The sequence below is a fragment of the Coturnix japonica genome, chromosome 2, assembly GCF_001577835.2.
Source record: "Coturnix japonica isolate 7356 chromosome 2, Coturnix japonica 2.1, whole genome shotgun sequence".
In the NCBI taxonomy this organism is placed as follows: Eukaryota; Metazoa; Chordata; class Aves; order Galliformes; family Phasianidae; genus Coturnix; species Coturnix japonica.
In genome coordinates, this window is record NC_029517.1 from 6,049,939 (window position 1) to 6,075,585 (window position 25,647).

The following is a 25,647-nucleotide window of genomic DNA, read 5'->3' on the forward strand; positions in this document are numbered from 1 at the left end:
TATTAGAGCCTGCCTGTTAAGCTGTCTCAGCACACTGATAAGGGAGCCTTTCCAACACACAAACTGGGCTGGCTTCCACCATGCTCTGTTATCTTCCAAAATTTCTATGGGGACCAGTGTGAGCAAATATGTCGAGTGAATGAGCTCGGTGTGGGGTAAATGGCTGAATAAACCCCACAGGCATCCGCAACACTCTACAGTTATTGCACCAAAGATGGCATTTCTGAGGACCAGGGGATATATTCTCATTGTTTCATATAAAGCCTGTTTCTGTGTGAGCAACACAGCAGTGCTCGACTGGGAGGGGCTGATAAAAAGCAACACCCCCATGGTTAATAAATGTATCCCTGTGGTTAACACAGGGGTCAAAGCATCTGCAAGGCCTATTTCTGGTGCTGTTACCATGCACTCATAGCATGACCACGGCTGAGTCACGTATGAGGAATCATAATCGTATATGTAAATAGGATGTCAACAACTTTGCAGGTGATGTTTGTTGCAGCTTATTATTTTTGTTTTCTCAAATGCTTTGAGAGTTGGGTATTAATTCAGTGTATTCTGGGTCTGCTTGTAGCCAGCTCAGGGGATATGCAGATATGCAGGCTGTGCTGCACCCACCTGCACCCAGAGGAACACAATTAGTATTTTCATGATTGAATGGTTAAATGCTGGCGGGGCAAACCCCACCACCACTCAGACGTGACCTGTGAGGTGAGCCTTGCTCTGAGGGACACCAGCATCTGCAGTGTTTGCTGGGGTGTGGTGAACTCTTTCTCCTTCTCTTAACTCTGCTGTGTCCTTTGTGGCCATGGGAGGCTTAAAAGAAGTTTTCCTTCTCTTACTCTGCTGTGTCCTTTGCGAGGTTTAAAAGAAGTTTTTAACCCAATAAATGTATATTTGGTCATTGTGTACTCGCTCAGTGACGGTTACCCCTCTGAGGGTTGTGATCAATGGTGCACAATCAACACAAGGAAGAACTCCACTGTCAGAGGGCAGAGCATTGGAACAGGCTGCACAGAGAGGTTATGGGGTCTCCTTCTCTGGAGATATCCAAGGATATCTCTGGAGATATTCCTGCTCAGACTGCAAGATCTCCAGAGATCCCTTTGAATCCCTACTATTCTGTGATGCCCCAAACAACGCTACAACACTGCTGACTTAAACACCGTTCAGCAACTTCATTCACTGTGTTCTGAAGCCCATGACAAGGGGATGAGGTGAGGAGAAAGTCCCTCCCTCAGCCATCCTCGCGGGCACACCGCCCCCTCCTAAGATGGCCGCCAAGAGCCCAAGGCGGCCGGTCACGTCACGTAGTGCCGGTGGGCGGCGCATGCGCCTTGTAGGCAGCGCTGCCAGGCGGCTGCATGGTGCCCGCCGCCCCTCCGGCTCCCATGCAGTGAGGCCGGGCCGGGGGGGAGCCGGCTGCGGGCTGTGTGCGGTGTAGGGCCGGCTCCCCAGCATGGCGAGCTACCTGCCGCCCTGCGTGATAGACGGAGGCACCGGGTGAGTGTGGGGAGCGGGGGGGGACCGGCGGTCACAGCCTTTTTGGCGACGTGTGTGTGACGGGGGGGGGGGGGGGGGTGCTGTGTCCCAACGAGCCCGTTTCTCCTCTTTTCCGTTCTTTGACTTTACAACGATCCAAGGACTTAAATGCTAAACGTGGGAATGACATTTGGAACGTCCGTGAGGAGAAAGATCTATACTTACCCTGCCTGGGCAAGTAATGTACTGTAACTTATTCTATAACCTATGCAGTGTTTAGCCAAACCACGAGTTTTGTAACTTGTCATTGTGAGGAGTGAATCTGAACTGCAGAGGCTGTGCTGGGCGTTTGGCTTTGCAGAGGGATAGATCTTAACTACCTGTCTGTGTCTAGTGAGGACCGCCAGCTTCTGATGGGTCTGTTGGTGCTGCTGTTGTGCCTCAGGAGTGGGAGGTGACCGAGGGAGCTGTGATGGAGATGCTGGAGATGCACTGCACTCTTTTCTTTGGCCCTGCAGTGATCGAAAGCTCTCAGGAAGAGAAAAGACAGTGGTACATGAGTTCAGCTGGTAACTTCGCATGTCAGGCTGTGCTTTAGGGTCAGCAATTTCATTTACTGATGGCAAGAATAGCCCTTCCTTCTGCAGGGAATTGGTTGCACTGTTTTGGTTCAGGTGATGCCTGGAAATTTCTCTTTAAAATTTCCAAATTTTAAGCTATTGTATGAAAACCAAAAGGAAAAGAAAGATAACTTAAAAAAGAAGTGATAGGTAACCAGAGCAACCCATTTAGCTGATGGGTTCACCACCTTCTGTAAAAGGATTTTGTATTTTGAAGTTTATTAAGCTGTGACAAAACTTTCACAAGTCTCTCGTGCTGTCTCTGCTTATATGACCTGAAATCAGTTCAGTCTCCTCAGTGGAGAATACTGGAGTCCACAGCTGAAAGCTCTGGGAGTAGAACAGAGAATGGGTTCCATCTTGTATGTAATTCTGCCTGTCTGATATTCCATGGTAATTTCCCATGTATAAATCCCAAAGAGATTTTAAGTATCTGTTCTGCAAGGAACTTTGGTGTTTCAGGAATGTTACTTCACAGAATTGAAGAGCTTTTCTTGGGGAAAGGGGAACTCTAGGTAAGTCCTTTAGAAAAGATATGCTATGAACTGCCAAATCCAGAACGTGCACAAAATATGTCTGTCTGTCCTTTGTAGGAGCTGGAATCTGTGTGTATACAGGTATAGTACCTTGTTTCAGAAAGGGTTCAGACAGCCCACAAGTGGACTTGTTATTTCCATGCCTCCAAGTGATCTTAATAGGTGTGAGACCTATTCGAAAGGGCTGACAATAGCAGGACACGGGGAAATGGTTTTAAGTTGAAAGAGGGAAGATTTAGGTTGGATGTTAGGGGAAAGTTCTTCTCTAGGAGAGTGGTTATGCTCTGGAACAGGCTGCCCAGGGAGGTTGTGGATGCCCCGTCCTTGGAGGTGTTCAAGACCAGGTTGGACGGGGCCCTGGGCAACCTGATCTAGTAAAGGTGTATGTTTGGTGGCCCTGCCAGGCAGGCGGGTTGGAACTACATGATCCTTGAGGTCCCTTCCAACCCGGGTCATTCTGTGATTCTGTGAGACAATGTGGTGTCTCTGCTGATGGGACTTTATCTGAAGTAAATCATCTTGCAGAACAAGAAGACGTAAGATTCTGCTCCAAGCAGCCAGAATTAGCTTGACTCACTGATCCAGTCTCTGGAATTTTCCTCTGTGTGGGTTGAAAACCTTCTTATTGTTAGAATGAATCTACTTTGCGTTGCTGGCTTGGAACAATTCATTCAAATGATTCATGTAAAGGCTTTCAGCTGAAAAACTTGGAAGAGCATTACGGAAACAGCAAGGTGTGTGCAGATGCACTGTGGTATATTTTGTGCATGAGAAGAAAAATGCATTTGCAAATGGAACATCCCACTCTGGTTTTGATGCACTACGTCTTTGTTTTCTCTGAGTGAGGTTTTCCTGGTGATCAGCTTATGTGTTGCTGTCAGTCCTCATGTGCAGAAGGACATGCTATTTTTAGGGCCTTCGCAGTACCAGGCCTCTCTGGTGTTGCTGTTCCAAGAGGCTTTAAACTTGGTGGCTGGTTTTATTAATTGGCATTTAGCTGTGGGACATCAGCACTCCACTAAGTGGGTGGGCGGAACGGAGGTGGCTTAAAATACTGCTCTTCATCTTCAGGCATCGAGGAATGCTTCTATTTTTAGGTGTATTTTATTCAAGTGATTTTTATTTTAGTAAGGAAAGCCGACTTTGGCCAAGCGTTACTGATCAGCTTATAAGTAAATACTTGATTTCTGGGTGAAGTGAGCTCTACTTGTCTTAAAGCTTGAAACTTGAGGGGTTGTTGTTGCTTTTGCCATTAAAGTTGGCCGGAACCTTGCAATGCTTTTTCTTATTATTGTATTTCTGATGTGAAATGAGTTGTTCCGTGCAAGTATTATTATCTCTGCTCTTTACACGTGAGACGTGCACAGCTACGTTTCTAATTGCTGTTCTGGGTGTAAGGAGGATGGGTTAATGAGCTGTTATTTATAATCACAGGCTTCAGTCCTGGTCCTACCAGTCTCTCCCAAAGCTATGGCTCTAATTTGCAGTTTATTAATGTAGAGGTTGGTGATGCTTCTCTATACATTGTGCAGACATGGCTTTTCCTATTATTTTCTACTGCATTCTTTCTTCATTCCTATTCCTTCCTCACATCCTCCTTCATTCCTAAAGTGCATCTCCACATCTTTATAAGGACTTCGCGTTTGGAGTTTCTCAGGGATATCTGTAATAATGATACTGCTCTTCCTTAAGGCCTTTTGGTGTTCTCAGTAGTTCTGTCTCTTCAGAGCTCGTTTGTGGATCTGACACGTTGCTTCTTGGTTTCCATCTTTAAAACAATAAAACTAAAGAAATTCGGAAATGTTCAAACTTAGAACTGTGGGGCTACGTAACAGTTTGGGTTAGAAGGCACCTTAAAGCTTATCCAGTTCCAGCCCCTTGGCATTAGCAAGGACAACTCTCCCTTAGGCCCACCCAGCCCTGAGCACATCCAAGGATGGGGCAGGGATGCTCTATGGGCAGCTATGCCATGATCTCTCTGCCCTCATCGTGAAGAGTTTATCCTACTGTCTAATCTAAAACTACCCCCATTCAGGTTAAAATCATTCCCCCTTGTCCTATCCTTATGCTCCATCTACTGGAACACGTTCCTACTGATCTTTAATGCCGTCTTCAATATGGTATGTTTTGTAGAGTTTCCAGTAGGTTCCTATCTCGCTGGCAATAAATCTGCTACTTTTAATGAAATTGGAATACTGATTATCTGCACGTTCCCTAAAGCCTTCTCTGTAATTTACAGAACACGAGATGTTGCATTACCATTAGTCTTCTAGGCTGTAGCCCAGGAGAAAGAAACAAATGTGTTTTCAGATCCTTAAATATTCATTGGAAAAGGAGCTGGAGACCAGGTAACCTGCCTAACTATTTACATCCAGACCTTCAAGGTTGATGAATATTCAAGTGCTTTGTATGAAGGCAAACAATGTCTGTAGCAGGTCCTGAAAGTGGGTCACCCAACCACTCTAATGTACTGCCCTGGATGATGGAGTGCCCAGGAGCAGAGAAGTTCAGGCAATGATAAAATCAGTCAGTAAGATACCAAACGATCAGCTTCAGATAGTGACAAATCAAATCAGTAAGACACTGAGCTATCAGCTTTTGGTGCCTTTGTAAGTTATCCTAGCAGCGGGATCTGATTCCAGCTTGAGTGGTAAGGTAACGCCACGATAGACTGATACCCCAAATTGACTCTTTCTGGGTGTTTTGCCTTTGAAACCATGATTGAATTTGTGTCTGACAAGTGTTTGGGGGGTGAAGAGATGGCAAACTGAACTCACCTTTGGGCCACGGCTTAGGTTATGAAGGAAGTTCTGGCTGTATTGCAGGAACCTTTTACTTTCAATATAGGGATACACATATAGGAATCGTATAAAAAGTATATGTACGTAGTCCTTGGCTGCCATTATGTGCACGCAAGCAAAACCCATTTCAGAGAGACAAATGAAGAGTAAGTATCCTGTAACGCCTGCTTTGTTGTTTGATACATTTTAACTATATTCCCATGGTGGGCTTCATTCTAAAATGTGGAGAAACCAAGCAGTAATTATCATGAAAAGAATTCTTGCTAGTAATGGCCTGCTTTACAAATCAGTCTAATTTAATACCCTGATTATGTTTTTGAGAGCCATAGAAAGTATGTATAAACATTCTGGATTATACAGGCATATGCTTTCAGTGTAATGATGATTAAAAATACAACAAACCCTTGCCCTCGAAGCACAGCCCCTGTCTTTTTAGCCTTGGGGAAAAAAATCTCTTAAAAAAGATTCCTTGAAGTCTATTGAAGCTATAGCTTTGAAGAGATGTTGAAAATACAATATTTAAATTCCAAGGTCATTGCTAATTCAGTTTTAATTTCTTTATCCAAGCAAACTGACTCTTAATGAGTATTTTTATACCAAATACTCCATAAAGGGGCACTTTCTGTTTTAGCTGTTAAAGAAGGAGCCACATTCTGTTTTAAGGGTGTCATTTGCAAATATTGATAGTAGGCAGAGATCCTAAATAGGTTGTGGTTTTGTGACTGGCCTTTGGTTTTCATGGAGATACTGAATGTGATTAATGCTGATTTTCCCCTCACAATCCGATACTACAGTATGACAATATCAGAGAAAAAGTTCAATTCAAAACTATTCAATTATAACTATTCTTTTAAGCTCCTTCTGAATGTATTTGTGTATTTTAGAACCATTCTTTGTAGTCTGGGATGTTAATGATTTATAGTTGTTAAAACCTGAACTAGCTTGGAGCCAGGAAACCTCATGCAGAGATTCCAGGTTTTGTGTGGACTTTTTCTTACCTCCCTGAGTGCCTTGTTTCTTTTCTCTCCTGGTATTTGAGTTGATAAATATAAGTGTATATCTCAATATTCTGTATTCAGACAAATAGTCAGTGCTTTGTGCCATTTGCTGTGGTGGTTGTTTTTTTCTGTTGGTCAATATTAACCAAATCCACAGCATCCTGTGGCATCTTTGGCTATGGGAGCTTTTGGAAAGGTAAGATCTGCATCTTCCTTTTATCAGTGGAATGTGGCCTAGCCCAGCTTTTGCCATAGCAAGTGAGTAAGAGGAAATAAGAACTGAGTGTCCAGGTTTCAGCATTCTGAAATTCCACTCTGAAAAGCTGAAAGTGCCTGAAAAATAAATAGCATCTAAAATATTTACCACTTCTGAGTTTTCTTCTCAGCAGGTTTACACTTGAAAGCGTAACCTAGAAAATATAGATGTGGTATTGCTTTTTTGGCCTTCAGTGTGAGAAGTGGAGTGGATTTATTTTTGTCCTTAATGTGTGTGTGCACATAATGACCTTGTGATCCTTCTTTCTTTTCCAGGTATACCAAACTTGGCTATGCAGGGAATACGGAACCTCAGTTCATTATTCCATCATGTGAGTAAATTTTTTGTCCCTCCAATTTTTAGGGTACATCACTGTTACTAAGCACTATGACAAGTTGCTTTCCAGCTCCCATCTTGGCCTTTATAGTCTTTTGTCCATCTGGGAAGCAACATTATTTGTGTTAGCATCATTGGCTGGAGTGTAGCTCAGCAGAACTCCTTCGCACTCAGCTAGACCTGGTGTTTATTAAATCACCTCTTGGTTGCCATGACAAATGAAGAGGACTTCAATTCTATTTCCTTTTTACATCCATTATTTTTTTTGCTAGGACCCTTGAGTAGACAACGAAACTCGCCCCCAGTCTACCTGACACCACAGTTACTGCCTGGGTCATCAGGGAGAGCCTTCCTACCAAATTAAGTACTGAAGTGCAGGTGGTGTCTGCCTTACTTGAGTCTGTCTGAGGCTGCAGGCACTTTAATGGTCAGAGAAGTTGTTCCTGTTAGGTAATGTTTATTCAAGGGTATATTTACCCAGTGAAATGTTTGTACCCATTTAACATGGTTTTGGTGAGCAGATTTCCTCTTTTTGTTTTCCGCATTAAAATTGGTTAATTTAAAATGTTACATGTTTTCCGGTGTTATTAATTGTAATCTTAGTAGTTGCTCTCAAATGCTATATATGTGTACCGATTGTAGCACTGACTGCCTGTTTAATCCCATAATGGCTTTTATTATTTCATGCTTATCTCCAATTGCAATAAATGCTGCCTTTACTTTTTGGGAACTTCATCAGTTAACTCCTGATTAAAGCATCCATTCTGCCACGTGACTACTTATAATAGGAGGTATAAAGATAAGGAAATAATAATGGTCATTGGGGCCAAAGAGGTAGAGTGGAACACGATCCTTACCAGCTGTAGGTTCAGAAATGGTTATAGTCTGTAACTATGGTAAGGAGTAATTCAAGCCTATAGCACTTGTAAAAATCTTAACATCTTGTGTTAAAGAAGTGGGATAGCAAGTGTTTCCTATGAATCTTTTATAAACCTTGCTTTATTGAACTGAGATAACGTGTGGAGACTTGAATGTGTTTCCAAAAGAGCTGTTTGCTTGTCAGTAATTTGTGGTCCTGATGTTGCTCAGTGCTTTTGTGGCTGATTCCTGCTATGCATTTTCTACCGTATGTTATTGAGGGCCTGATGATGATGTATTAAAAAAACCCAAACAACTCTGCAGATAAATAATCAGTGTTTTACGTTACTTCAGACCCTTTTTATTTATAACTTGCCCCAGATTTGTTTGTTGTTTTTTTTTCCTGCTATCTGCTTGCCTATAACAGCCATCACCTAATAATTTAAGCGAGAATTGTAGCCTGATAATGGGAGTCATGAGAGTTTCCAAAGATGTCTCTATAACAGTGCAAATTGATTTATCCCCTCCGTGCTTCCTCCTTCTCACCAATCAGGGTAATCACTCCAGTACTTCTGAAGTACGTAGTTTTTCTTCTCTTGCTCCCTTTTCCTTAATTTTGAGCTGAAACTCAGAAAATAACATCACTTACTGACTTAGAGCATCAGTTGGTGGAACACAGCTCTCATGCAAGTTAAATGACTGCAGTAGTCCATAACAGAATGCATTTTAAGAGATAACCTCTGAGCTATCTATTACTTTAACAAGAGGTTGGTGACCAAAATCCTTCCTGAGAGAGCACCAGGAATGAAATTTGCTCTCTTGCCTTGTCAGTAGGTATAATTTCTGCTTTCTGCCAACTGTGACTTCTGTATTCCAGTTTTTATTTCTGGGAAAGACTCCTTAAGGAAATAAATACACGAATTCCTATATATTTAGCAACTTTAATTTCACTTCAATTTTTTTGGATTTTATTTTAAGGTATTGCAATCCGGGAATCAGCCAAAGTAGGTGACCAGGCTCAGAGGAGGGTAATGAAAGGCGTTGATGATCTGGACTTTTTCATAGGAGATGAAGCCATAGATAAACCCACCTATGCTACAAAGGTAAGAAAATAGTGAGTATTTTTTCTGAAGGCTTCTCAAATTGTCACACTTCTATTGCCATTATGTATTGTTTGATGTCTTTTTAATAGCTACTTAAAAAAACACATTTGCTTTAGAATCACAGAATCACCAAGGTTGGAAAACACCTAAAAAATCATCCAGTCCAACTGTTCACCTATCACCAATAGCTCCCACTAAACCATGTCCCTCAACACAACATCCAGTCGTTCCTTGAACACCCCCAGGGTCGGTGACTCTACCACCTCCCTGGGCAGTGCATTCCAGTGCCTGACCACCCGCTCTGAGAAGTAATATTTCCTAATGTCCAGCCTGAATCTCCCTTGTTATAGCTTGAAACCATTCCTTCTGGTCCTATCACTGTCTACATGAGAGAAGAGGCCAACCCCCAGCTCACTACAACCTCCCTTCAGGAAGTTATAGAGAGCAATGAGGTCTCCCCTGAGCCTTCTCTTCTCCAGGTTGAACATTCCCAGCTCCCTCAGCCTCTCCTCATATGTCCTGTGCTCCAGACCCCTCACCAGCTTTGTTACCCTCCTTTGAACACGTTCCAGGGCCTCAATGTCTTTCTTGCAGTGAGGGGCCCCAAACTGGACACAGTACTCCAGTTGTGGCCTCACCAGAGCTGAGTACTTACTTCTTGTTAAAAAGCAACAATATTTATTTATTTATTTATTTTTACAATGACATGCTTTTGGTTTGTTGATTTTTTTTTTTTACCTTGCTTAAGTGCCCCTTTTACTATTTCTGCCCTTTATTGGGTGTTTGTCCTCTGTAAATACCCGCTGAATCAGTGCAGTTGGTCAGTGTTATTAGCTGCTGAAGTAGACACGCATGCTGAATGTTTAAATTCTTGTTAACGATACATGTTTTTAACATGGCATATGAATCAATGAACGTATCGGATACTTTTGCTTCAGGGATTGTCACAATTGTTTTGTGGAGGGCTGACTTCAGCATGGCTTCCGTATGAATCATATTTTCCATACCCTACTAAGGGACTTATTGTGCTTACAAGATGTTAACAGCCTCTGAATTATGTGGAAAAAATCATATTTTATACATCCTACTGTATTACTTAAATGTCATCTGTGTTGCTAACATTGAACAAAATGTAAACATATTCCTGCCGTAATTTATGCTGAAAAATGTATTGCCTGTATGTTCTTTACTTCTTACAGATTGGAAGACATATTGAAGATAAGTATGATTCACGACTTTATAAATGATTTAACTGATACAAAAAGAGATTAAAATATGGTGCTGCAAGAAAATAATAGCAAGATTAAGAACTGAGTTTGCTCTCTGGCTTGCAGTCCTGCAACCCAGAGTTGCAATGGGAAATACGTGGGAATGTGAGATAACTTGAAACAGTAATTCTGAACTAAAGAGAGAATAGAGGATTTGATGGTGTGACTATGAGATATGAGAGGTTTGAATTCTTGCAGAAGATGTATGGATTTGGGTGCTTTCACTATTCCTGTTTTTGGGCTTGTTTATTCTCATATGATACACATTTCCTTGTTTCAGTGGCCTATACGACATGGTATTGTTGAAGACTGGGACCTCATGGAGAGATTCATGGAGCAGGTCATTTTTAAATACCTACGAGCTGAACCTGAGGATCACTATTTTTTAATGGTGAGTTACTGAGACTGAGAAAGAGAAAACATTTTCTAAGAGGAAAACTACACATTATTTAGAGAGTGTTTATGCAAGAGCAGAAGTATATAATTCTGTAAGTACAAGCTCCCAATGTGCAAATTCCAAGCTCTGTTAGAGGATTTTTCTCTGAACATGACTTATATTTCTTCATCAAATGGAGAAAAATGAATCTGTTAAACTGTGTTGGAACCAAATTCTGTTCAGTTTGTGATGCAGGCTGCTGACGGGTTGGATTTTGTTTTTGAAAAGCTTCAATTGCTTTGTTGAAACTGAATTCTATTTGAAATTCTTGGCTGATTATGCAGTAGGGGATATTCTTGCTTAGTGGAGCACCATATGTTAGTGGTAAAGGACAAATGTACAAAAAATTTTCTTGAAGATCAAATTAGGTAACTAGTTCTTAACAAGCAGTTTGCAATGGACTATTTTTATATCGTTTATGTTCATGTTTCCTTCCTTATGTTTGGTTTATCTCCATATTTTTCATTAAGGGAGCTTTTGGTTAGTTCTACTCTGAACATGACTTAGAATTATGGAATTGTCTAGGTTAGGAAAGGTCTTTGAAATCACTTAAGTCATCTACCTGACTTGCCATGTTCCTTAGTGCCTTGTCTGCTCAACTCCAAGTAGGAGGATTCCACAACTTCCATAGGCATCTTATGTTGGAGATGTTGCACAGAGCACCACCCACCCTTTGCTAACTCAAGTTATCTTCCAAGACCTGGCTGGAACTGATTGCAGGCCACATGTACACATCCCCAGCATTTTGTAGTACCAGACAAATATCACAGTGCACTGCACGTAGAAGTCTTCTGAAGGCTGACTCCTACTATCTTCACTAATAGTTCTGCCTTCTGTTGCACGCACCAAAAACCTAAAAAGTCAGCGCTGCAGTGGCAGACTTCTATATAGCTTCAAAACCCAGCGCCATTTTGATGCTAACTGAATGGATGGTGCCAATAGCTTGTTCATTTCTAAATGTTAAATAATTTGCGCAAATTGAATAAGAGTTTGTGTAAAAGCAATGGAACGGATGTGACTAATGGTGCTATACACTTGTGTAAAGTGTATTGTGAAAAGACCTTTGCTTACTTGGAATCCTGCAAAATATTTCTGTTTGGTTTTATTAGTATTCATTCCTTTTCCAGGTAGAATTATGTGGGACATGAGGAATCTTCAGAGGTTGTCTGCTCCTAGTATATCTTATTAAGCTTTTCACCTTCATGTTTAAGCACTGAGCAGTGTGTTTTTTTCCCTATGACTGGTCCTTTTGAAATCAGCTGGGCCACTCCAACACATTACTCTCTTATTCTTTCTGAACACTTGAGAGTTGAAATCATGTCACTCCTTGTAGCGGCAATGATACGGTATGATAGAAAACAACATTTCTTGTAACATAATTGTTCCTTTGCTCTGAAAATTTAATTCAAATCAAACATGTTGTGGAAAATAACCTTCTTGCCACTCTCCCCAGATTGTGTGAATTCTTTATTTTTAGAACTGGAGCTTGTGTGAGATTTAGGAATGCATTAAGAACTGTAGAAGTTTGATTATTACTCTACTGAGCTCATTGTTGCATTAACTATTAGGACTCTGAGAGGTTGTTTTTGTTTTTGTTTTTTCCAGACAGAACCTCCCCTGAACACACCTGAAAACAGAGAATATCTTGCAGAAATCATGTTTGAATCATTTAACATACCAGGACTTTACATTGCTGTTCAGGTGATCAAAGTGAATATATACTTCTAGAATACAGTACAGCTGCAGTGTATATTAATCTTCCATACGCGTATGTCTGAAATACTTGAAATGATTGTTTTCTAAGATTGTAAATCAGCACATTCTGCCTAAACACAAACTGTTTCTCATACAGGCAGTGTTGGCCTTAGCTGCCTCTTGGACGTCACGACAGGTTGGAGAACGTACTTTGACTGGAATCGTCATTGATAGTGGTGATGGAGTGACCCATGTAATTCCTGTGGTATGTAGGAGGGTGCTTTACTTAAATATTGGTTGCTTAGTCAAATACACGTTTTGCTTTCTATATATTAAAATAAGAACTACTGAAGTAAACAGTGTTTCAAAAACTTTATAGTTCATTGGTTGTTTGGGATTTCTTTCCTCCCTTATGGTGGCTTATGCAAAATATTTAGTTATGTGACTTTATTTATGAGATTAATTTTAGCTGTCCAAACTATTGCGCTAGGGCATCTTATAAAGGCTGCTTCTATGTAAATCCTTGTCTTGCATTAATGTGATGCTTCAGTTCTGCTCAATATTAATGTATATCACTGTTAAATTTCCTGCATGCCAACATTACTTCTTGTCATACATGCGAACATTTTTTATTTCTTGTATTTTATTTATGTTACGTAGCTGTTGTCTGTGTTTTCAAAGTTAGTGAACTCTGTGGAAGCAACTGCAGGCTGGTACAAAGGCATGTTCATATACATGGTTCATTTCAAATGGCTTAATTCTGGCAGGATGATAAAAATATACAGTTAACCATGCATACTAACATATATTTTATTGATGACAGTGTACTTCTGAAGCATATCGTATGCTTGAATGATCAGTTATTTCAGGAATGAACATCTGACTCCTTATAATTTCTTGTGTTTTGGTATTAATCTGCTTGTACCCGTATTGTTTTCTGCTGGGAAATGCTGGAAAAAGAACATTTACCATATGAAGCTCTGAAGCATGTAAAAAGCAAGAGAAGAAATAACGTTGGTTCAGCAATACGACTGCTTTCAGTCAATATGTCCAGGAAAAAATGCAACAAATAGATTTCTTGTTTTCATTGTACTTGTTAGATATGTCTTCACTTGATTTTTTGTTGTTGTTGCTTGAGCTTTTTAATAACTTTATACTTTTTCCTGTTTGTTTCTCATTTTGAAACAGGAGGTGGGCAGTCTTTCCATATTATATTTGGTTTTCAACAACATAAACAAAAGAAATATTACATCTGATCAGACTTTTGTCTATATTAATATCTGCAAGACTTTTTTTGTCTGTTGCCTGTGTGTTTCACTGTCTATTAGATCAGCAGTATCTGTTTATAAGTTGTAATGGAGGTTTGCAGGGGGCTGCTTTGCTTGCATGTGGTAACGCTTCACTGTTCCAGTATTTTACTTTCAATTAAAAATGAAAGCAAGCTATCATGCAAACGAATGGTAACTTTGCTGTTGATTCTTGATGTTTTGCACAGAGTATGACTTTGCCTAAAGATCATCTTCCTGTTGTTTTCCCTCCTCTTCCCACATAGGCAGAAGGCTACGTAATTGGAAGTTGCATCAAACATATTCCTATTGCAGGTAGAGATATCACTTACTTTATTCAACAACTCCTGAGGGAGAGGGAAGTGGGAATTCCTCCTGAACAATCTCTGGAGACAGCAAAAGCCATAAAGGTACGTCCTTCTTTGTCTCCTAATACCTAAATGCTTTGAGCAAATGCTTTTTTTATGCTTTAGCAAGTTGCTTGTGTTCACTTAAAAATGCAAATAGTTACACAAGCTTCTGCTGGCATATCCAATCCAGTGCACTGTAAGGAAAAGGAGGAAGAAAATCGTTACGTTAGACTCCTTGGTAGAGCTGAATATGCTTTGCAGATTGAATTAGCATTTAAAGCTCAAGATTTGTTTAAGATTTGATTTTTTTTATTTAATGCATATGTGATGTCAGTAGGTTGATTTTCATGGATCTGATCTTGAAAAGAGAGTTTGCTATTGAACTTCTCTGTAATCTGGATGAGTCAGTGTGGAATCTTATTGAAGAGTTAAGCGTGTGCGTTGTCTCAAATGGTTGAGGCTTCAATAGTTATTGGGCTGTTCGAGAGATATTTGTACCCAAATCTGTAAGAACGCCTACATGTTTTTATTTTTCTCATTAAAATATACTGTAATTCAATAATTATTTTGGCAATTTTTTTAATTTCTGAACAGGAGAAATATTGTTATATTTGCCCTGACATAGTGAAAGAATTTGCTAAGTATGATGGAGATCCACGAAAATGGATCAAACAGTATACTGGCATCAATGCCATCAACAAAACCAAGTTTGTTATAGATGTTGGTTATGAAAGGTTCCTTGGACCTGAAATTTTCTTTCATCCTGAGGTAAGAGTTAAATGCTAATAGTATTAAGTTACTGAAACTTTACCGTGTAAGCGGAGGGGGAGGGAATTACTGTCACTTTTGATGCAAGTGCGCCATCAAGTGGATGTGTGCTCTCAATGGGTCTCCCAACTGCAAGCTGTGTGCAGTCTCAGGCAGCACAAGAACAGAGCAAGGTGAGTACAGTGGGTATTTTCTTTTGTTGTTTCTTATGCTATGTTTGTAACCTCTTATTTCTTTATTTAAAGGCAAGCTAAAGTTCAGAAAAACAAGTGGAACTTTTAGGTTTTATGTAGTATGCACTGGTTTAAGCCAGTATGCTTTCATACTCTTGTTTTTAGTTACGTTACCAATCTGGGCTATACTCTGCATGGAATTATTCAATTGATACTGTTTGAAATCTTGACTTTTGTTACTGCTTTCTGTTCATGCTGGTTTATAGATGTTATATTTCTCCCTGAGGGAAGTCCATTGAAATCTATGTTGGTGTAGTAATAAGTAACAGTTCTGGGAGACATTTATAGTGCCCCATCTGTCTGATTTTAGGTAGTTCAATTTGAGTGAACTTCAGGATGTTGTGATATCCTGGGAGAAGGTAGAATCATATTTCAGTGTTTCTGCATGGCAGAGTATTTCCTATCTGTTATTTTATGCTACATTCAACTTATTACACGCAACCATAGTCTGTAATAGAGTATAAAAACTTAATCAAGGTCTATATTAGCACTGAAGTTTCATTTTGTCTACCTTCTTTGTATTGGAAAAGTGTTTGAAAATTTCATTCTTTTGCCTTTTTGCCTAAATTCCAGCTTTAATCTGTTTGTTATCAATTTCTAGGTGTCTAATCTTACATCACCATTAAACCTTTATGCTCTAAGTAGTTTTTCCTCCCCACTGTTTATCCACACGATCTTACAGAGGAGCATTGAATCCCTTGTCAGACTTGGTTTTAATAGTTTATCTTTCTCCAGGCCCTATAAAGACTATGAGGGATATGACAAAGGACAATCTCCCTTTTGTTTTCATTACTTAACGTAGTAATGTAATGTAATGTTCTTAATATCATCCTGGCTCTGTGTTGAAAACACTGCCTTTCTGGACAAGAAAAACAAAGATGATACATACTGCTCCCAAAAGAATATCCCTGGACTTCATTAACTCCTAACTTTAAAAGGCTTTGAGTTAGCTTGTTAAAAGCTGCCTTTGGTAAAGGCATCTTACAGTCTTATTCTGTTTTCAGTTTATCTCTGTCTGAAAAAGCTTACTCTGAAATCACATCACATGCAGTAGTAGGCTTCTAGTGCATACATTCTAACAGTGAATTTATGGCCAAGGAGGAGAAGCTGAGTTTGCCTGTAGAAAAGAGCATTATATTATTTACTATAATAATATATCATTATATTATTTTCCTTATACAAAGTGAGTTATAGTGTAGAGTACTTGGTCTGCAGGATTAATACGGACTTTTATTTCCTTTTTTTTTTTTTCTTTTAAAAATACTGTTACAAACTATCTCTGCCTTTTCCTTTTTTGGAAGGAAACACACATTGTCTGTTTTATTTCATTCCAGTTTGCTAATCCTGATTTTATGGAATCCATTTCGGATGTAGTTGATGAAGTTATACAGAACTGTCCCATTGACGTCCGGCGTCCATTATATAAGGTATGGCCTTTGTGTTCTAAGATTAACTGAATTCATTTGTAAGATAGTTGTCATCATTATGATGCATTTGTGCATGCTATGATTTCTCCTGCTATGAGAAATGCGAACTTTTGAATGGAAATAAAGTTTAAGATAAACCAAGGTACAGTTTTTCCAAATGAGGGATACTTGATATTTACTGCTTTTAATTTTAAACAAAAGATGGGGATTAGCAGTGGCTTGGCATGCAGGTAAGTATTGTTCCAAAGGAGCTATTTATATTTGATGTTTGTAACATATATTCTGACACATGGGAGATTTTGTATTTGGTTGTGGTTTTTCATTAGAATCCTGTCTATGAGAGTTGGCATTACTCAGGATCAATTAAGTTGTAACTAAGTATATCTTAGGGCAGTTTGTATCTATTAATGTTTTGTGGCATATTTTAGTTTAGTTATCTAGATAACATATTCTGTGATCTAGAATGAGACATAGTAACCTAGAGCAAATCCTCAGTGCAGGACAAAAGAGGAAGTTTGCTGCTTAACAAACTTCTATGCAGAGTGACTTTTGCAGTAGATGGCTACAATGGCTTCAAGCTTGGGATTGCTGCAGAAGATTTTTGGAAACTCTTAATGTCTGTCTCTCCTTTGTCCTTTTTCTTTCTACAAGACTGAAGTTTCCATAGAGGCAAATACCTTCTTTCCTTGGAGTGCTAGACTTACATTGGATATATGTAGGTGTTTCATCAATCTTCCTCCAGAAAATACCTTAAAATACCCTGTTGCAGGTTATATGTACTGTCTAGACTTTGAAGCACTGTTCTGTAACCCATCTTCTGATGTCCTATAGTGTCTATCATTCCTGGTATTCCTCATTCCTATCTTATCAACAGTTCTCTTGTAAGGCTAATTGTATTACCCTATGTTGAGGTTTGGAGCAGCAGGACATTCACAAGACAGTTGCTGTTCAGCCATTTCCTAAAGCCTGTAGCTGTTCAATTCCACATGCAAGCATTCTTCTACAAATTCTACAAGATAAGCTCATGAATTCTTTTACTCATATAATGGTTAGCAGCAATAATTATTCTATGATTCTGTGTACTTTGTTTTTAATTCTGATAATGATTACACCTCAATGTGATTGCTTGGAAACATTGATTTATATTCTTATTCTGTCTTCCCTGTCTGTATCTAATGGAGTTGAGAGTTCCAGATTGTTTGGAGTGAGACTCTTTCTGATAAAATAAGGAAGGATAGGTAAGCCTGTTGAGTTTGGAACCAGGGACTGATCTTAACGTAGGGATGAAATAGTCTGGCATCCTGGTTATGTTGCTTATTCCTGTATGCTGAATTCCACTGGACAAGGAAACATTCTGCATGCAGCAGGTAATGTAATCATGCTTCTGTAGGTTTGGTGAGGCTGCTGGAAGTACATCACATCACCTTTGGTTTTCCTTGGGCAGAATGGTATAGTTAGTTTGTCCAGTTCTGTTTTTTTAGCGCGTTATAACAGAAACATCGAATGGTTTGAATTGAAAGAGACCTGAAAGATCACCTGGTTCCAAGACTTTGCTGGGACACCTCCCACTAGACCTAGTTGCCCAGAAACCAATCCAACCTGGCCTTGAACCCCTTGAAGTATGGGGCATCCAGAGCTCCTCTGGACAGCCTATGCCAGTGCTTCACCACTCTGGTAGTAAATAATTTATTCTTATTATCGAATATAAACCTTACCACCTTTTAGTTTAAAACCAACACCCTTTGACCTGTCATTACACTCTTTGATAAAATCCCTCCCCAGCTTTCCTATAGCCCCCTTTAGGCACTGAAAGGCTGCAATCATGTCTCCCTGGAGCCTTCTCAAAGGAGCAGAACAGGGGAAAAGTCACTTCCCTTGCTCTGCTGGCTGCATTTCTTTTGTTGCAGCCCAGGATGCTGTTGGCTTCTTGGGCTGCAAGTATGCATTGCTGATTCATGTCCAGCTCTCCTTCCACAAATACCCCCATGTAATTATCTGCCTTGGTACTCTCAGTCCAGTTACTTAGCTCTAATTTTCCCTAGAATATTGCTCCTCTTTCCTTGTTTTCATCACACTTATATAAATACATAGCATATCACAGAAACATAGAGAGCAGTAGCGTGATGTGGAAAAAGGTGATCTTTCCCACTGCTTTTGGATTACCGTGAGTATATTACTAAGCACAGTGTTATTAATGCACATCTAGCTTGAAATCAGTGTGAAATATCTACTCTGTAGTATATTTGCAAGGAATGGTATGTGGTTTCAGTACTGCTATTTAAAATCTCGCTTTAAGTTGGAAGTGCTCTGTATGACCTCGAAACTTGTCCTGACTTTGTGTCAGTTGGGGTGTATCTTACGACACCTTACCTCAGTGTCAAAAAAGAATAGCCAGACTATTCAGACTATCAGTTGGCTAGTGGATATAGTTATAACAACTTTTGAAAGTGGATGAAGGACTTTTCTAAGTACTAAAAACTGCTTGATATTCTAATAAGTTATGATGTTTCTTTATACTTTTGTAACAGGTTCAGAAATTGTCATTCTTATCCCTCACTGTTTCATCTTCCTTTTTCACCTCCAGTGTCTCTCCCCAGATACTTCCAGAGTTCTGACAGTAACAGTTGATGAGAACAGTATCAACAGTTCTGAAACCTGTGCCTTCTGCCAGCGGGATGTGACCAACAGTCTCACACTTGCATATCCCCGTGACTGATTTCTTTCAACTCCTCTTCATTCTCCGCTGTGTTTTTGGCACAAATATATGATTTGAGATAAAAGTGATGACTGACTGAGCATTCAGATGGTTTCAGAAATCTTTCAGAAAGATTCTAATCAACCAGGTCTAAATGTTCAGGGTGGATCAAGTTATCACATCCTTGTCCTCTTATTTTTTTTTTTAAGCTAGTTTTTAAAGCTGGTTCCATCACATGAGTTGGGACTGTGGTGTAATGGTGAATGTGGACTTCTATTATAGATGGATTATTTTGGCTTTCAGTGAATTTTAAGGCTACTGCTTCTTTTCTTTTGAGAAGACGACTTTCAGCTGGATGTGCAGCTAATGTGAGCAGTAGAGAACTTGAAAGTGCTGCTGCAATTGATGTTTGCAGTAGGCTTATTGTGCTTGTGTTCTCTTAGAAAGTCAAACTCTTGGCTACCCAGCTTGTAATGAACCATCCTTGAATCCTGGAGAGGTTTGAAATGCAAAAGACTAAAGCTATAGCAAATGTCTCCCTAACGCCACTTCTAACTTAAAATACTTCTTAAATAGTGTGAAAGCAGCCTCACATACACCGTGTGGTGTATAGATGGCGCTGTTAGATCGCTGTGCAGCTGTGAGCTGCAGGCAGAAATACCATCCAGCTGTTTCCAGCTCATTTGCCTTATCAACTCTTTCCTTACCTCTTTCTCTGAAATTGTAGGTGTCCTCAAGCAGAAGCTAGCAAGGGTTCAACTGACTTTTGTTTAAGTGTGCTTCAGCCAAATGGCAAAGCTTGCTATTAATTGCTAAGTGCAGAGTAGGCAGGCTCTGTGGGTGAGTTAAGGCTGGAGAGTTTGCCAGGCCATTAGTTCTGCATCCCGTTGGCACTGATGTAAGTCCTGGGGAAAGCAAAGTCATTCCTGCTACTTAAAATTGAAGTCCCAAGTGATTAACATTAAGTGTAGCACAGGAGTGCTGAGAAGAAACCCAGCTCCTTATCCACTACTAATTAGTTTTATAACATTAGTGTGGTAGCTGCTTTAACAACAGCTGAGTTGTGGTTTCTTTTTTGTCTGAGTGCAGATGTGTTTCAGTAGAACAGCAAGGATCATATTTAAACTGATAAAAAATAAACACCGTGAATTTATGAATCTAAGAAACACAAATTGTTTCTTCATGATTAAAGTAAAATTTTATTCCAGAAATAGTCTTATTTAACTAAATCAGCAACTGTAGTTTTTAGGCAAACTTTACTTAAAGAAATATTTTTGTTACTGTGACTGGGTGGTTTTGTTATGCTTTGTTTTGTATCATTGTCGCATTGTCCTATACAGGTATGGGATCAGAGATGGTATGGAATGAAATTCAATATCCTATAGCTCATAATGGAAATGAAGGAAATAGATGGGAAGTGAGAAGTTTCCTGCCAGCCCTCCAAGGTGTATGGCATTGACCCTCAGTTTCCTTCCAGAACTGGTTTGCTTTTGTTATTTACTACCTGTGGTTATCTTATTCAAGAGCATGGAAGATCTTCAACCCTCTCTTCTAAGAAGATATATATCCTTTCAAACCAAAGTAGCTTTCAGCCAGTTAGCTATAAAAGCAGAAACAATCTGGAGCTTTTTTCCATCAGGGGGTGTGATCAGTGTCAGCTGTAAGACCTGTGCTCTGCCTGGAACTGTTAAACCAGCTGGAGTGTGTTTAAGCAGGTAGATCAGAAGAAGTCTCACTTAAAGGAAGCAGCTGGATACTCAGATCCTAACTCCCTTGATCTCTTTATCTGGGAAGCCAGAGAATTCCCAAGCAGGCTGGAAACCCAACCACCACTAGTAAGCTTTCTCCACAGATGTGTTTAGCCTTCCTTGCTGTTACTATCTTTCTCATTCCAGTGGTTACTGGAGCTATTGTATAACACTCAGTAATTTTAGAGGAGGTATTGGCTGTTCATTTATTTTAATCCTAACAGTTTTTTGCCACCTTCACTGTGTTCTTTCTGAAGGGAGGTTTGTTGTTCAGAGGGTGAGGAAATTGTGTGTGGATTCTGCCTTGCTTGTGAGTGAGGCCTGCCTGTCTTCTGCCTTCCTTATGGAAGATTGACCTGCTGAGTTGTGATTTGTTATCAGCAGTCGTTTGATAAAGATTTCATGCAGATTTGGCCCAGTGCTGACAAGAGCTATTGGGAACAGGGGAACTGTAACTGTGTAGAATCATGTCATGATGGCAGATGGTGGTACCTACTTGTATCCCACCTGCTGTTTAGCCTGACTTTTCCAGCTATGTTGATGAGATGATGCACATTTTCAACCAGTATACTCTAGTGATTCTATTCTATTTGATCTGTATTGTACTTAATCTTCTTTTAAGCATATAAAATTACCTGTATAATCATAATTTCAAGGTGTGACCTTCTAGCTTTTATCCCTGGAATGATAAAAGGTTCTCCTAGTGTTACCACTAACTGCAGTTGCATAAGGTGCTCTAAGATGTATTCATACAAGTATTCTCAAGAGTATTCTGAAATCTCTTAGAGGTATCACTGTCCACTTTGTGATGTATACTCAAAGTTTAATTTGCTTTGAATGGAATTATTGCTTTCACTCTCTTTGCCAATTTCGTTATCTCCAGCTAACATTTTCTGATGACAATGTTTAAATTGCTATTTCATCACTCAAGTTGGTGGTTGTCTTTTTTCCCTTTTTTGCCTCCCCGTTAGCAGTTTCCTTTTACAGAGTGTGTGACCACTTTGAGGCAGGGGAAGATATGTTCTTGTATGTGGAGGGAGCTCTTGTATATAAAGGGGACAAGTTAATTTTAGGACTGACTGTGGTTTCTGGTTCCCACTTTATGTATGTGGTTATTTTCCTCATTATTTTTCATGACTCAGATTGTACTTTTCTCAGGACTGTTGTCCTTTTTGGATATGTCTTTCAATCATTGAATTTGCTGGTTATTGAGTTTATGAGCCTGACTCTTTAGAAATGAGTTCTAGATAACTTCCCAGCCTGTGGAATGGCACAAACAGCAACGTAACAAGGCTAGAGCCTTACTTAGCATCAGTGCTAAAACTGCACGTTGTCAACATCTCTAAGGTTTTTTACAGTGTCATCTGTCTCCTCCAGTGCATGTATAGATACTAACTCACTATTTTAATATAATCCTTTTCTTTTGAGGTGGTATATTCTACACAAAACTATAATTTAAGGAAAAAGGGAGAACATATGGCGCTGTGGACCTCCTGTGGAAACTAAGTAATATTAAGATGGTCTGTGTAACTTGTCAGCTTCCTAATACGGTTTGGGAAACTCACTTTGAAGATGGATTTAAAGAGTGTGTTTTTATTTTCTCCACAGAATGTGGTGCTCTCGGGAGGGTCTACAATGTTCAGGGACTTTGGACGACGGCTGCAAAGGGATTTGAAGAGAGTAGTGGATGCGAGGTTGAGACTTAGTGAGGAACTAAGTGGGGGTCGGATAAAAGTAAGTAAGAATTTCAAGTAGGGTGGTTATGAGAACAGTAGAAAAAATGAAGTTCAAAGCTTTCACCTCACAAGTGAAAACACAGGGCTGAAGATTGAATAGAGTATATGTATCTACTATTAAATCTCTTGGTAGCTTTGCAACTTATATTGTATCTTTACAGAAACCTTGAAGTTACTGTGAGCAATTCGTATGGACATTTGTCATGTCTCTTACTAGGAGAGAAGTGATCTCAGCAGTAGACAAGAGGGATTTAACTGTTGTGTCCTTCATTATACTAGTGAGGAATTGTTATATGGTTCAATCTACTAGGAAATATGACGCTCTGTGTAATGGTGAGATAGTGACATGAATGGAGGAGTGAAAATTTCTAGATGCTTTGAATTTATAAGGAAATGTAAACTAATGAGGAACTGTTTTTCTTAGCCCAAGCCAGTTGAAGTTCAAGTGATAACACATCATATGCAGCGTTATGCAGTTTGGTTCGGTGGTTCCATGCTGGCTTCAACAGTAAGTATTCGTGAAAACTACTGTGAATCTTTCTTTTCACATTGTCTGCTGGCTATGTTTGTTCTGAGTACCACTTTTAAGCCTTTTTTGGCATCCTGAACTTTGTCACATTCTGCAATTCTATCGCAGTGTTCAGCAAAATTTGAACAGAGCAAGTGGGAGCTTTACTTGAGTGAGGATATCATGATATAACGTAATTCTGAAGTAATACTTATATGATAGCTGTGGGCATAGTCCCTTTATTCATGAAGTTAGCACTTGGGGTTAGTCAGGACTCTGAGTATAAGATCTAAACAAACCTCCTTTGATGTGAGAGAGTCAAGTGGAAGAAAACAAGAGCAATTCATGTCTTCAAAGTGAGATTTCTTATTGCTCTTTATAAAATCAACTCTATTGTCTATACAGAGTTTCATTGAGTTCTCACATCTTAAAAAAAAAAATTAGTTTTATTCTGTTGCAAGAATATAGTACCTTATAATGAAGCTGCAATCTAAAAAAAAAAAAAAAGCATTATTTGTCTGTTTTCTGCTTTATGTATTTGTCTGTTTTCTGCTTTATGTATTTGTCTGTTTTCTGCTTTATGTATTATTATGGTTTTGAGACGATTTGTTTTATGTTTTCATAGCCGGAGTTCTTCCAAGTATGTCACACGAAAAAAGACTATGAAGAATATGGCCCTAGCATTTGTCGTCATAATCCTGTGTTTGGAGTCATGTCATAATGCTTGTGTAATGGAAACAAGGTCTGTGATTTCTTACTCATGAAGAAACTTGTGTCAGGCAGAGGAAGGCAACAGGTACTGTAAATACTGAAACAAGGTGTGGCTATCTCTTGGAAGCAATTGGATCACCGCTGTGTGCTACAGCACAGCTTACAGCCCCAAGTCATTTCAGTGAAAGCCATTTCTCTGCAGACTACTTTAAAGCCTATCCTTTCTTCCTAAATGTGAGGTAATTGACAGCGGGTGATTCTCTGTTTAGGAGGTTGTGCAGATACTACTGAAACTGAATCTGGAAGAAGGAGGCAGTGTTTTACTGCTTGTGGGAAGATTTAAACCTTTCCCACTTTTGCCCTAATTCTGCAATCAAATCTTCAGCAATGGAGCACTACATACCACATTGCCTTCAGGGGGGTTGAAATGGTTGCAGGTACCTGCCCTAACAGATTAGATTGCAGGATTGGGACTATACTTTGTAAATGTAGGGTTTTTTTGTTTTTTTCATATCATTTTGTATTTTATGATATCAGTAAGGTGAATTGATGACTAGTTCTAAGCACGAACAGCTATCAATGTCATGGAGTGATGTTACGCATTTCCAGGTGTGAGGCATGTATTGGAGTTGTGCTGGTATGTTTTATTTTGGGAAAATAAAAATAAATAGAAGCCATGTATGCTAGCAACTGATTTATTCTTGTTTGAATGGCACAAATTAAGCGATTCACAGTACTGTACGGAGTTTATTATAGCCAATGTTACTTTGTTTTGAATTTTCTGAAACTGTTTTATAGGAGATGTTTTGTTCTGATGTTGCTGAGTGGCAGATGACACACAGGCCTTGCACCAGTGAAATAAACGCTGTTAACATCTTTATGAAAGTCTGTGGTCGTTTTGATTTGCATACTCCTTTCTATTATCTCCTGAGGTTAGCTTTCCATTCGTAGGTCACTGTATGTAAAACTCATCATAGTGAATCTCAAATTGAAAAGGAACTCTGGGGATCTCTGGTCCAGACTCTTGCTGTGTACAAGGGGCAACCTAAAGTTAGGTCTAGTTGTTCAGAATCAATAAATTATGGGGCTCTAAATGGAGAATCCTCAGCATCTCTGGGCAACCCTTTCCTGGACTTATATGCAATGCATGGGTACATGTTCTTGTGATAGAAGAAGCATTATGTGCCCATAATTTCATCCAGTAGTAGGGTGGGATATTCTTCTTTTTCTTTCCATGCTGATATTTATTTGTTCTGTGGCAACAGAGGTTTTGTAAGTTTACTCTTGAAACAGTTTGTGTAGCTCAGTAAGGATTTTGCAGTACACATCAATTTATTTTTAAATGGCATGGAAAGAATTAGACCAGCCAATACGTTAGTTATTAAAGGGGGACTCTAGTTATTAAAGTATGACTCTAACCTGTTTCTGAATGTGTTGTAACTTAAAGTTCAGCTCAGAGTAGACATGTAGAAGCTTATTTTGCTTTGCTTTATTTTGGGTATAACACAGAAGAGTTCTGACATGTTATCCTATCAGAAACTGAGAGGCTGTTAATGCAGGGAAGAGAGACCATCCTGGGAATAATATGATTCCAAATTACCCTTCAAAATAAAATCAAGAACCATTAGCACTGAGCACTCATCTAGTTTCAAAATGGTGTTGGATTTTGAAGACTGCAAAAGAAGAGTTGGTCACTGCACTGCCGGCTTCTTAGGTTTCTGGTGTATGTGCCAGTATTTCACGAGGAGCCACACTACTCTCTGAAAAGCAAGTTGAAAGTTGCTTCCTTGACCTGT

General features: G+C 39.5%; 1 protein-coding gene across 1 annotated transcript; it reads left to right on the forward strand.

Moving 5' to 3' along the window:
- Positions 1-1,326: 1,326 nt before the first annotated feature.
- On the forward strand, positions 1,327-24,736 carry ACTR3B (actin related protein 3B). Its single transcript, XM_015852847.2, has 12 exons — positions 1,327-1,503; positions 6,969-7,024; positions 8,866-8,990; positions 10,539-10,649; positions 12,300-12,395; positions 12,547-12,654; positions 13,942-14,085; positions 14,620-14,793; positions 16,361-16,453; positions 22,505-22,630; positions 23,057-23,140; positions 23,766-24,736. The coding sequence occupies exons 1-12, from the start codon at positions 1,460-1,462 to the stop codon at positions 23,859-23,861; spliced, it is 1,257 nt and encodes a 418-aa protein (XP_015708333.1). The 5' UTR covers positions 1,327-1,459; the 3' UTR covers positions 23,862-24,736.
- Positions 24,737-25,647: the final 911 nt, after the last annotated feature.

Coding starts and splice junctions, on each gene's coding strand:
- ACTR3B (XM_015852847.2), top strand. CDS start 1,460: ATGGCGAGCTACCTGCCGCCCTGCGTGATAGACGGAGGCACCGG. Junction 12,396..12,546: donor GACTTTACATTGCTGTTCAG/GTGATCAAAGTG, acceptor TTTCTCATACAG/GCAGTGTTGGCCTTAGCTGC. Junction 14,794..16,360: donor AAATTTTCTTTCATCCTGAG/GTAAGAGTTAAA, acceptor ATTTCATTCCAG/TTTGCTAATCCTGATTTTAT.